This window comes from Canis lupus, chromosome 28 (genome assembly GCF_011100685.1).
Source record: "Canis lupus familiaris isolate Mischka breed German Shepherd chromosome 28, alternate assembly UU_Cfam_GSD_1.0, whole genome shotgun sequence".
Lineage (NCBI taxonomy): Eukaryota > Metazoa > Chordata > Mammalia > Carnivora > Canidae > Canis > Canis lupus.
In genome coordinates, this window is record NC_049249.1 from 9,798,594 (window position 1) to 9,812,698 (window position 14,105).

Genomic DNA, 14,105 nt, shown 5'->3' on the forward strand with positions numbered 1-14,105 from the left:
TGCAAGGTACATCTATAAAGACAAGGGAAAAAAAAGCAATAATGAACTATTGGGACTTCATCAAAATAAAAAGCTTCTGCACAGCAAAGGAAACCGTCAACAAAACTAAAAGGCAACCTACAGAATGAGAGAAGATATTTGCAAGTGACATATCAGATAAAGGGCTAGTATGAAAGATCTATAAAGAACTTATAGACCACCCAAAAAACAACATACAAGAAATAAACAATCCAGTCAAGAAATGGACAGAAGACATAAACAGACATTTCTCCAGAGAAGGCCTACATATGGCCAACAAACACATGAAAAAAATGCTCCACATCACTTGCCATCAGGGAAATACAAGTCAAAACCACAATAAGATACCACTTTACACCAGTGAGAATGGATAAAATTAACATGACAGGAAACAGCAAATGTTGGCAAGGATATGGAGAAAGGGGAACACTCTTGCACTGTTGGTGAGAATGCAAGCTGGTGCAGCCATCTGGAAAACAGTGTGAAGGTTCCTCAAGAAGTTAAAAATAGAGCTATCCAATGACTTAGCAATTGGACTACTGGGTATTTACCCCAAAGATACAGATACAGTGAAACACCTGCACCACAGTGTTCATAACAGTAATGTCCACAATAGCCAAATTGTGGAAGGAGCTGAGATGTCCTTCAACAGATGAATGGATAAAGAAGATGTGAGATATATATGTGTACACACATACACACTGGAATATTACTCAGCCATCAGAAAGGATGAATACCTACCACTTACATTGATGTGGATAGACCTGGAGGGTATTATGCTGAGTGAAATAAGTCAGTCGGAAAAAGACAATTATTATATGGTTTCTCTCATATATGGAATATAAGAAGTAATGCAGGGGGCCATAAGAGAAGGGGGGAAAGTGAATGGGTAAAAATTAGAGAGGAAGACAAAATGAGAGAATCCTAACTCTGGGAAACAGACAAAGGTCGCAGAAGGGGAGCTGGGTAAGGGGATAGAGTAACTGAGTGATGGGCATTAAGAAGGGCACATGATGTGATGAGTACTGAGTGTTATACTATATGTTGGCAAATTGAATTTAAATAAAATTGTAAAAAAGATAAAACAATTCTAAAGATCTCTGCACATAATACCAAAGCTTTAAAATATATGAAGCAAAACTGACAGAATTACAAAGAGAGATCCACAGGTATAGTTAGCGTTTTCAACGCTCTCTGTAGAGTAATTAGGCAAAAAAATCAGATCAGTAAGGACATAAAAGATTTGAGCAACACTACCAATCCACTTGAGCTACATGAAATTTTATAACACTCCATACTTCTTTATAAATATACATGGGACATCCACTAGATCATTCCAATTTTCAATAAATAAATTGAAATAAATTTAAAAGAATTGAATTCATACAGACTATTTTCTGTCTATAATAGAAATCAACCTCAGAAAAATATTTGGAAACCTGTCAGATGTTAGAAATTAAATAGCACTTTTCTGATCAACCAATGGTTTAAATAAAAAAAAAACCCCACAAAATTTGAAAATGTTTTGAAGTGAATAAAATTGAGAAAACTATATTAAAATTTGTGGGATGTTCTAAAGCTGTGCTTGGAGGGAAACTTTCAGTTTTAAAAAGTTATATTAGAAAACAATAAAGGTTTAAACTCATTTATGTAAGCTTCCATTTTAAGAAAGCACATAAAGAAGAGCAAATTAAACCCAAAATAAGAAGAAGGAAGAAATAATAAAGGCACCTATGAAAATTAATGAATAGAAAACAGACAACAGAGAAAATTAGTGAAACCAAAATTTGGTTCTTTGGAAAAAATCATAAAAATGATATTTAGTTGGACTGAAGAAAATAAGAAGATATATATTGCCAACATCAGGACTGAAAGAGGGGATACTATTACAGACCCCACACACCTTAAAAGGATTATATGAGAATATTAGTATCAACTTTATGTAAATTTGACATTCTATTTGAATTAGACAAATTAGTGGAAGATATAAACAAAATACAGAGAAAAAATAGAAAGTCTTAATAGCCTGTATCTGTTAAAGAAATTGAATTCATAATTTAAAACCTTCACACAAAGAAAACCTCAGCCCAGATGAATTTGTTGGTGAATTCTATCAAACATTTTAGGAAGCAATAATATCAGTGCTATACAAATTCTTTCAGAAAGTAGAAAAGAGAACATTTTTCATGTCATTTTATGAGTTCATCAGTCACCTGATACTAAAACTTGAAGACATTATAAGAATACTACAGACCAACATCCTTTATGAATGTATGCAAAAATCCTTAACACTGTATTAACAAATCTAATTAGCAATATATAAAATTGATGATACATCATGACCAAGTAGGGTTTACTCCAGGGAAGTAAAATAATATGTTTACAATACATATATTCATCAAGGGACTTGTATCCAGATTATATAATATATTCTTATAACTTAATAAAAAGACAACCCAATTTTTTAAATGGGTAAAAGATTTGAAGTGACATTTCAAAAAAAGAAGATATGTACATATGAAAATATGTTCAATATCATTAGTCATCAAGAAAACACAAATTAAAGCCACAGTGAAATACTACAACACACCTACTGGAATGATTAAAATTAAAATACTGATAATATAAAAAATAATAATAAATAAATAAATAAATAAAATAAAATACTGATAATATTAAGTGCTGATTAGAGTATGGAGCAACAGAACTCTCACATATTGCTGATGTCACTGTAAAATGGGACATCTACTTTGGAAACATTTTGGCAGTTTCTTACAAAGTTAAATATGTACTTTCCATGTGACGCAGGATTACCACTCTTAGGTATTTACCTAAGAGGAATGAAAACAGATGTTCACATAAAGACTTCCACATAGATGTTCATAGCAACTTCCATCATTTTAAAACCAGAAACAAATTCCATCAATGGGTGAATAGAAAAACAAATGGATGTATATCCATATACTAGCATACTACTTAGCAATAAAAAGAAACAACTAATGATACACATAACAATGCAGATGAATCTCAAATGTATTTTGCTGACTTCCAAGTTCTGGAGTGTCCTTTTCTGGATTCTCCTCCATTCCCCTACTTGCTCCCATCATACTAATCTGGAGCCTCAGCACTTCAGGCCTTAGTTAATCCAGTGGCCACTCTGCCTCCAGCCTTTCAATTTTCAACTGCACTTTGTCAGAACAATCTTCATAAATGCTACTTCCTTATATCATTGCGAAAACTAAACAAAAATGTAAAATAATTAATATTGTGTTAACATTTAATGCAATTCTTCTAATGCCCCAGCTTCCAGAACTCTAAGATTTCTTGCCAGATCAATACAATAAATTTTCCTGTTACTGAGACTGTACGTAAGTCTTCTAACTTGTTCTGATATTCTATTCAATGAACTGGATTTGAGACTCTTACCTTAGAACTGTATGGTCAAGGATGTAATACAAATCAGCTCTCCGTCCAGACTTTTTTCTCTCAGTCAGAGGCAGTTCCAGTCTTCCAGTTATCCAGGCTTGAATCAATGGAGTTAGTGTGGACTCATATTTCACCCTATTCCCCATATATGATCAGTTAACATTCCCTTTAAGTCCTTAGACATTTCCCTTATATCTCTTTCTTTCTATTAAAAAGATTTTATTTATTTATTTGAGAGAGACAGAGAGAACAAGTGGCAGATCAGCAGGGGGAGAGAGAGGGAGAATCAGGCTCCCTGCTGAGCAGAGAGTTCAATGCGAGGCTGCATCTCAGGAGCCTTAGATCATGATTTGAGCTGAAGGCACACACTTAACTGACTGAGTCAGTACCAGAGTTTAGACCCACATCTTACAACAGCCTGCTTGCAATAATCTTCAAATTGTGTCTTTTGCTTCTAGACTTACATGTGAGATATTTGAGACTTCAACAATGGGGATAGCATTTTCAGAGACCTACATTGCCATAAGTATTTGTATATATTATTCTCATAAAAACCCTGCAAGGGAAATAAGAAAAATAAGTGCACTGAGTACTTTGTTCAAGGTGATACAGCTAGTGAAGGACAGAGCCAGCAGGATTAAGACCTAGGCCCACATGGCCCATTTATAAGTAAAAAGAGGTAACAGATAAAATTTAAAAGTTCTACATTTGTCTAGGGTTAAAAAGGGAGGAGACTTGCACTTGAGATAATAGACAAGTGCTTTTAAGTAGGGACTTTTATTCCACTTATTTTCCTTTAAGGGTTATTCTAATTCTCAGCCATTATTTTAAGTACAGTTACCATCCTGAATAAAAGTTCTGTTTGACATTCTCATAAAGTGATGACTCTGATTTTAAAGATATTTGAGTGGCTATTTGGTTATCTTCAAGGTCTTGAGATTATTTGTGCATTTCATTTGCCTGACATACATACCAACAGACATACTCAGTAAATGTTGGGTGGTTGAATGAAAGAATTATAAATATCACTTTCAAGTTTTACAATATTTAATGCACTCATTTAAGAACCCCATAAGGTTGGTTGCATTATCATCTCCATTTTACAAATGAGGAAACCAAGACACTCGTGGCCAAGTTCATATGATTATTGGCAGACCATGGTTTATAAACAGAGATTGAGGCAACTAACTCATAATCCCTTACACTAAACCACAATAGTATCTTGCTTCTTGGCTCATGGAAGAATTATCTTGGTGGTCAATGAGATTGTTAGTAGAATTAATATATGCATCTTGATGCTTCACATTTTAAGATGTAGGCCAAGGTTCTTAGCCTTGGATCTTTGGATCTGTGGTCCATGGACAGGCCCTATGGGACCATGTATCTCATGAAATTTGATTAGAGTTTGTGTGTGTGCATAAACACATTTTTTCCTTGGGGCAGAGACCTACAAGCTCTCATCAGATTCTTAAAGAATTTTGTAATAACCAGAAGATTAGTTATTATATAATAATGGACATGGAGAAATATTTGGGATTTTCCTGAGACAAAATTAAAGTTATTAAATGTTCAAAAATACTTATAGGTCAGTTTATTTGAAGGAATGTCCACAGACTACATTTTATCTCTGCAAAGGATACTTTGGTTAGGGGACTAGAAATTAATATTTATTAGGCACAACTAAATGTCAGGTATTTGGGATCCCTGGGTGGCGCAGCGGTTTGGCGCCTGCCTTTGGCCCAGGGCGCGATCCTGGAGACCCGGGATCGAATCCCACGTCGGGCTCCCGGTGCATGGAGCCTGCTTCTCCCTCTGTCTGTGTCTCTGCCTCTCTCTCTCTATCTCTGTGACTATCATAAAAAAAAAAAATTAAAAAAAAATAAATAAATGTCAGGTATTTAACATATCTAAGCTTATCTTAATTCTTGTATCACTACCAGAAAGATATCATTTTACAATTGTATAAAGTGAGGCTTAGAATGGTAAGAACATGGCGGATAATGTACTGATAAGTGGTAGGACTAGGGTACCCAGACCTAACTCTGAAGCTGGTACCACCTCACCTTGTGGTTAGACCCAGTTGCTAAATGCCAAGGGCATTCAATGTAACCAGCCTTGCTGAGAGGCAGCTCTTCTGTGGTTTCCTTACAATACTACCTAGAAATAGAGGCTGAGTTATATGGCACCTTCGGGCCATTTTGAAGAACAGGAATTCAGTTTGGCTTTAAGATCATATCCCATTCACATCTCTACATTCTGTTCTTTGGGACTCCCTTTTAGACAAGTCTGTCACAGCTGCAGTGGGATTGGTTTAGCTCCCAGACTGTAGGGTATCTGAACCATTGGTCTGGCTGACTCATTATAGCACACTTTAGGCCTCTGGTGCCCACAGGCCTCCTTTTCCCATTTCCATTGTCCATTTGAACAAAGGAACAGTCCTCCTCCTCCTGCAGCTGCAATGGAGTTAGCAACATCCTTGAAACACAAAACAGGAACTGTAGTCAATTGCTTCTTTGAGCTGCTATGCAATGTACTTCTTGACTAGCGACTTTTATTCTACCTGCTAGCTTGCATGAAAATCTCCCTATGCAAAACCATTTGTTTGTCAAGCACTGCAAATCATGGACAGGGCCTTTGAGATCTCTTAAAAGCTTCTCTAGTTTCACAGAGTAGCCTATACCACCTGCACAAGAAAGTTTTAGAGAAGTAGGTAGGCCATCCTCTTGTAACAGGCAGAAGAGACTGCTCTCTTGGATAGGGTGTTTCTCCAGCTCTGGGGAGAAGTGGATGCCTTGGCAGAGACTGGCTTATCTCACATAAATTCTCCCAGCCTCTGCTCCAAGAAATGTACCCTAGCAGTGCTGAGTATCATTTGACTGGATTAATATTATCTCATGGCTATTCTCCTCCACCTAGCCTCACTAGGCTACCTGGGGGGAGGATAGTGGGGATGGATTCAAAGAGGTTGTTATGGGGCCAGGAATATTTTGGTAGCAGAATAAATTAGTGAGAATTTACTCAAATAGAAAATAATTCCACACAGCACTGAGGAAAACTGAAACAGAAACCTATACTCCATACTACTAATGGATGCTTTGCTTTACAAAAGATAAACCCAGTTTATCTGAGTTTCCTAGAGCTACCATAACAAAGTATTATAAATTGAATGACCTTAAAAAGAAAACCCAGAAATTCATTGTCTCCCAGTTCTAGCGGCTAAAAGTACAATGATCTTTACAAGTGGGTCTGTGTGTTACTCTGAAATACTGCCTTCCAGCCTTTCAAAATCTTTTCAGATTTTGCTCTTACTCAGTGATCAATTATTAGATTTATCTTAAGTAGCTTCTTTACCATTTAAGTACACAGTAGAATAAAAAGCTTTGATATGACAAAGTATATTACATTTCTGGGATGATCTAAGACCTTGTATGTGCCTGCTGATAATGGTATCTCTTTTATTCCTTAGTTTCATCAATGTCTGCTTTTCTGCTCTTGTTCTGTGGGATGTTTCCCTATTTTTGCCTTCATCCCCCTTTGAATTTTATATCAAGCTTAGGGTCCATTTAATAGACATGCAGATCAAAGAAGTATAATTATTTTTAATAAACAAAGCTAACAACATAATTGTGGACAAGGACTTCTAGAAAGTTCCTATTCACATACATCTCCCATGGCTTAGTTGCAGTTTCCCACTCACAAAACAGACATCCCCCTTAATCTGTACTTATAAATATTGTACATTGTCTATATTTTATTTTCTACACATTGCAATTTCAACCAAGACATAATTGTCAAGCATTGGCAGTAGACATTACATTAGTGTACCAGTGACCATTGTGGTGGCTCAAATTTCCAGTAGCTTTGTTTTAATCCAAGAGTATTTTTTTTCTTATTTTGAAAACAGAGGGTTATTTTCATACATGACTAAAAAGACTTTACACCTATTTCTTTTAAATAAAGGCATTTATTTGAAGAATATTAGTAGCATGATAACTCAACCTCACCAAATATTCACAGTTCATCAGGTCAGGCAATAGAACAAGTCCATGTGAGCTTCTTATAAAGAAATGGATGACCACTTCAGTAGCTGCCTCCATCTTCTATTACTGGAGGATTCAGAATCCAAAATATGAAGTTTGGGGACTTTTTCTCAAAAGCAGAAATAAAGAAAATGTCTGAAGCGATGATGTTGACCTTTTTCAAAAAATCTATGAAACTTTAACTGCATATTTCAGTCTTGTTGAATCTTTTGTATTATTCTGACTGTCAATGAGAACCAGAGGGCTATATTGATGATTCTTGATAATTTCAGCAACACTTCCAAAGTACTACAGCAAGAAAACATAAATGAATTAAACGTTGGAATTTAACTTTGAGCTCTGCTCCTCCAATCTGCTCCCACTTTCTCAAGTTAGTCAAAGTTACTAGGTCTCAGCTGACATTCTACCCAAAAAAGTCTAATTTAACAAAGGCTGTAATCCTCAAAGTGGCAGATTCTGGCCTTGCCTGTAGTCGGTAACAGTAAAAACACTGGCAGCCTCAATTAGTGTAACCACTTAGAGAAATTATTTCATTGAATTATGATGTAATATTTTAATGGATTTTTATTTAGTAACAAGTGTAAAACTGTCATACACTGAGTTTCTCTACATTCTTTATAAAATATAGCTTATCTGTTATGTTGCACGAGTCTTAAATGCAAGGACTGATGGAATAAATTAGGTGTTTTAGTGTCAGAAGAGAGTTATGTCCCAGATTAATTCATGCTAGTTTTGTTTTTGTTTTCCATTTTGAATAAAGAAAGCTTTATTAAATTCTCATATTTCCATTTTTTTCTCTAGCTCCCAGAGCTACTTAATAATTAGTTTAGAGTTAATCAATAATGGAATCCATGCTAAGCTCTTACCATACATACTTATTTTCCTGTGTGCTAACTCCTATTGTCTATGGATTTTAATTTAAGGTTATGACAAATATTTTCCTGAAAATTTATCAACATTTTAAATGAAAGATAAAATAAATATACAGCAGGAAATGAAATGCATTGATTATACAAAAGTATTACAAGTTCATAATCATAAATAAATGCATTTAGAGTCATTTTCAAAAAAGCAGTAATTGTTTTGCAACACTGCCAAAAATTTAGCAATTATCACTAACTGATTTTATTGTCTTTTCATTTCTTATATAAAGACAAACAAAATAAAAAAAATTTAAGCCTTTATTATTTGGATAGCTTCCAAATATCTATATACTGAATAAAATACTCAGAATACTGGTCAACTTTTTCAAATAAAATACCAGTTGTCTTTTAAATAATTGGCTATTTGAATATTAGGTCAAGGAGGAAAGATGAGAGACAGGGGCCTTCAACTATCTTCACTATTTCTTAACTTGCTCTTCAATCATACAGCTCTTTTGCAATTGCCAATGAAATTCTTTTATAATATTCATAAAGACATTCATTTTGTTTGCTTGGCATAGCATGTTGTTAAATTGAATACAGTTGGAAGTTAAATTGATGGACTAAAGAACCAGGAAATGAAATAGCATGGCCTCTTTGAAGTGGATTCCAAGGGAAAAAGTATTTTCTGAACCCAGGAAACACAGGAGAGAGTTGCTATACTTACACAAACAGACATCCAGTCCCTGAGTATTTTTGAGTATTTCTTTGTTGGAATGTTTGGGGCTTGAAATGTTTGAAATAGGGAGTTGAGGTGAGTTGAAATGCGTGAAGTAGGGAGCAGAGTTGAGGCGTATTGAATGTAAAATTGAGCATAACTTAGTTGCAGTTTCCCCTCAGTGCTTTTTAAAAAAAATGGCTACAGTAATTCATTGTATTTGAGATATTCATACATGGACAGAAAAACAACTTGTTTAATAACTCAAAATCTCATGGTCCATAAAATAAAGCAAACATATCAAAGCTACAAAATTACTGAATGCCATATCTACTAATGCCAAAACAACTTAATAAAATAGTTAAACAGTCAGTTGGTTTCTTTTTCTACTCATATACACTCAAACACAAATACAGGCAAACAAACTTTTCACAATATCCACATATCTGATATCATGTAACCAGAGTTTTCATTTTCCATTCAGATATTCAGTATATGGGAGAAATAACCTTTTAATTATAGATAAGTAAGAGTTTTAATGGACTCTGTTAGCACTTTTAGATACCATTTAATAATATGCTATTTGTTTTGCTATCTATAGGCTGGATGTGGGGAGTGAGGTGAAGTTCTGATCTATATTCATCCTGTACTAGGGATGAAGACTCTTTAGGCCAAGAGGAATCCCTGCTTACCAGAGTTTCCTTAGCAGGACAAGAGTCCAGAGCCCCTCTGGGAGCTCAAAATTTATGAGAATTTCAGGACCTCTAAACAGGATAGCTACCTCACCCACCCTTAAGCCTCTTTTAGAAGGACTGGACCCCTGCCTGGGAAGGCTTAGAATGAAGCCATCATCCAAAGTCACTCTGTCCTACTAGGATCACCACCATCTGCTACAACTGATTGCTACTGAAGAGCATTTATTTTTAAAAGGTTTGTCAGATAAAGGTTTCAGTGAGAATGAAGGTTTTTGTGAGTAGGGAAAAGTAGACAGTTCTGTTAAAGTTTAACTGGTATTAAATTATAATGCAATCTATATTTTAAAACCTAAGTTTGGTCTTGATCTATGGTTTGTGTTTTCATATTCAAGAGTTTTGCATTTCCAATTATCTTAGAATTTACGAAAAGCAAAATAAAATGCAAAGCTATAAAACTCCTAAAAGAAAAAGAGGAAAAATCTTCATGAGATTGTATTTGGCAATGATTTCTTGGGTATGACACCAAAAGCATAACAAAAACAAAAATAGACAAAAAGGACTAAATTAAAATTTAAAACTTCTGTTCATCAAAGGTCATAATCAGTAGAATGAAAAGGCAGCCTATGGAATGGAGGAAAATATTTTGCAAATCATATATCCCATAATGGGTTTATATTTAGAATATATAAAGAACTCCAACAACACAAAACCAAAAAATCAAATAACCCAATTTAAAAATTGGCAAAGGACTTGAATAGACATTTCTCCAGCAATGATATACAAATGGCCAACAAACATGAAGAAATGCTCAAAATCACTAATTATCAGAGAAATGCAAATCAAATCAGAGAAATGCAATGAGGTATCACCTCTTACCCATTAGGATAGCTACTATTTAAAAATCCCAGAAAAGAACAGGTGTTGGTGGGCATGTGGCAAAGTTGGAACACTTGTGCACTGTTGGTAGGATTGTAAAATGAGGAAATCATGAAAAACAATACTTCAGTTCCTCAGAAGTTTTAAAATAGAACGACCATATATGATCCAGCAATCCCTCTTCTGGATATATACCCAGAAGAACTGAAAGCAAGGGTCTCAAAGAGATATTTGCACATCCATGTTCATAGCAGCACTATTTACAATAGCCATCAACAATAGCCAGATGCTCATCAACAGATGAATGGATAAACAGAATGTGGTGTATAATACAATGGAATACTATGAAGCCTCAAAAAAGGAAAGAAATTGTCACATGGTGTACAACATGGATGAGCCTTGAGGACATAATGCTGCATGGAATAAGCCAGTCAAAAAAAGGACAAACATGGTATGATCCCACTTATGTTAGGTATCTAAAGTAGTCAAATTCATAGAAATAGAAAGTAGAATGTAGAAAGTAGAAAAGTGATTGCCAGGGACTGGGGGAGAGTGGAAAAGGGGAGTTGTTTTCAATGAACATAGATAGGCAAGATGAAAAGTTCTGGAGATCTGTTTTATAACATTGTAAGTATATTTAACACTACTAAACTATGCACTTAAAATGATTAATATAGTAAATTTTAAGATATTAGAAGTTTTTACCACATTTTTTAAAAAGCAAAATAAAGAATACACTCATTGATAGAAGGCCTTATCAGTTTGTTTTATAAATGCTAGTCTCCTGCCTGTGATCACTCAGTCAACAAGTAAATTCATTCATTTAATAAGTACTAATCAAGTATCCACTGAAGATAGCTATGCTATGGTTCTGGAAATACAGAGATGAGTAAGACCTAGTGGAAAAGACAAACACTTCAGCAATTATGACACTTTCTAACAATTCAATTCAAACATTTTCTAACAAGTGCTGGGTTTGAAATGAGTATAGTTCTTTCTGAAGTAGTATTAAAAATATTTCTTAACTTAGATTTTTAAAATGCTATCTTCTCTGCTTAGATTGTTCTTTCCACTTTTCTCCTTATCTTTAACTTTCATTCTCCCTACTAAACTCAATCCATCATTCAAGTTCAGAACAAGTTTCACTACCTTTCTGATCATTTATGATCAGAAATAATCAGATCATTATTCCAGCCCATATATCAGGGCTTTCTTATAAAAACAAGCTGACTAAACAGATGTATGGTAAGCATTGAGTTTGGTCCAGATTAAAGAGGAGTTGGACTTAATATTTGGTTAGTATTAAAGACATACTGGAATGCTCTTCTCTTGCTACAGGCCCAAAAGCTCATTCTGGTCCTAGGGCTACAGAATAATGTTTCAACACAAGTTTCTGCATCTCCTCTGATCTTTCCCTGGTCATCTGCTTTGGTACTTGAGTTGAGATCCTAGTTCTTGACTTAGGAGCTTTGGACACTGCCTTGATTCTACTGACACTTCAACTTTGATTTCTATGTTTTCCTGAACCAAAATACTGAATCAGACTGAGTGCACTAAATAGCAGGGTAAAGGGACTGAGATGCAGCCTTTACATCATACAAGTCTTTCTTCCTTTCTGATTTCTCATAGGACATGCTGCCTGAACACAGTATTTTATCTTGTACTCTTTTTATGACATGCATGTGAGCTTTGCACCAAATACTCTTGAATCTTTTCTCCTCTTCTCTAGCATCTAATACACTATGATGCCATTGTGCTCAATACATAGTTATAGAGTTAGATTAAAAGAGAAGTTACTGACCTCTTCTCCATTTTTCTTTCTGCCCAAAGCATACTGCTTTGTTGCTTCAATAAATCGCACAGGGATATTATATACTCGCTTATTAAAGAATACAACTAGTGTATATGGCTGTTTGGAATCATGGCCAGAGCTTTTCCGAATAAGAAATGATCCATCCTGTTTATTAAAAGGAAAACATAACTGTGGTGAGTATTACTTATGTTTTCACAGGTTATAAATCATTTTATACCTATATTATATTCAAAAGGTAATTATTGAGCTATGTGATTTTTATTATTGGTTACAATTTATTATTTTCCAAGAAAATACTTCAGTAAAATATATACTTATAGAAAATCCTGAGTAAAGTCAATGCTAGATTTCTTTTTTAAAGGTTTTATTTATTTATTCATGAGAGACACAGAGGAGAAAGGCAGAGACACAGGCAGAGGGAGAGGCAGGCTCCATGCAGGGAGCCCGATGTGGGACTCGACCCTGGGACCCCAGGATCACACCCTGGGCCAAAGGCAGGCACTCAACCACTGAGCCACCCAGGCGTCCCAACGCTAGCTTTTTGATGCATGAAATAAGATGTTATGTTTATACACTTAGAAATGTGTGAAAGGACACATTAAGATTAAATATATAGGGCACTCGAACTAGAAACCATGTCTACAAGTTATGTATGAACAACAAAATATGAGACAAATTCCATTCAAAAGTACTATGAGGAAAAAAGCTGAAATTGGGAACCAAATCATTTTAGCTGATGAAAATTCTCTTCCCTAAAACTTATATTAAAGCAGAAAGGAACTGTAACACAACATACCAATTTAATTCTTTTCTAAAATATTCAAAGGGTGCCTGGCTTAGTCAGAAATGCATGAGACTCTTGATCTAGAGGTCATGAGTTCGAGCCTCATATTGGGTGTAGAGATTGCTTAAAATGAATAAATGAATTAAAAATCTTTAAAAAATAAATGTTCTAGAATCATAAATCCAAAAATTATGAACAAAAAATAGACAAAAAGCAAAAAAGAAGAAATGCAACAAGAATTGATCAAACTCAGGAAGGAAATCAAAGAGAAAGGCAAACCTATCTCAGTAATGAAGAAATTACAAGATGCCCAAGGGACAATATCTTTAAAAGGAGATATGATAAATGACTGAAGGAAGGCATGGAAGCAACCCAGACAATTTTTTTAAATTATTTTTTAAAGATTTTTTATTTATTTATTCATGAGAGAGAGAGAGCGAGAGGCAGAGACACAGGCAGAGGGAGAAGCAGGCTCCATGCAGGGAGCCTGACGTGGGACTCGATCCTGGGTCTCCAGGATCAGGTCCTGGGCTGAAGGCAGCGCTAAACCGCTGAGCCACCCAGGCTGCCCGAGAAGGAGATTTTAAAAAAAGGAAATACAATAGGGTCAGAGTGGCTGGAATGAAAGAAAGACAAAAAGGTCCAAAATGCATGTAATTTGAGATCTTAAAGAAAAATAGAATAAAGCAGAACTGCTTTTTAAGACTGGAGTTTAAGAAAATGTATTGGAAATAAGAGAAAACTTAAATCTACATATTAAAAGGAGTTCCATCTATCTGAAAAAATTGACCTGGAAGTCAACTCAGAGACATATTCTGGAAAGCTATTAGACTTTAAAAGCAAAAGGTCTGCAGAGCTTTCAGACTAAAATA

General features: G+C 34.9%; 1 protein-coding gene across 2 annotated transcripts in view; it reads right to left on the reverse strand.

The window, feature by feature from the left end:
- Positions 1–7,028: 7,028 nt before the first annotated feature.
- Positions 7,029–14,105, reverse strand: part of BLNK (B cell linker) — a 77,741-nt gene continuing 70,664 nt past the window's right edge. For both annotated transcript variants that reach the window (XM_038578381.1, XM_038578382.1), the window contains 2 exons: positions 12,438–12,593; positions 7,029–7,772 (listed from right to left, as the gene is read on the reverse strand). In XM_038578381.1, coding sequence (XP_038434309.1) covers positions 7,653–7,772; positions 12,438–12,593 — 276 coding nt within the window. In that variant the 3' untranslated portion in view covers positions 7,029–7,652. The remainder of the gene's footprint in view (positions 7,773–12,437; positions 12,594–14,105) is intronic.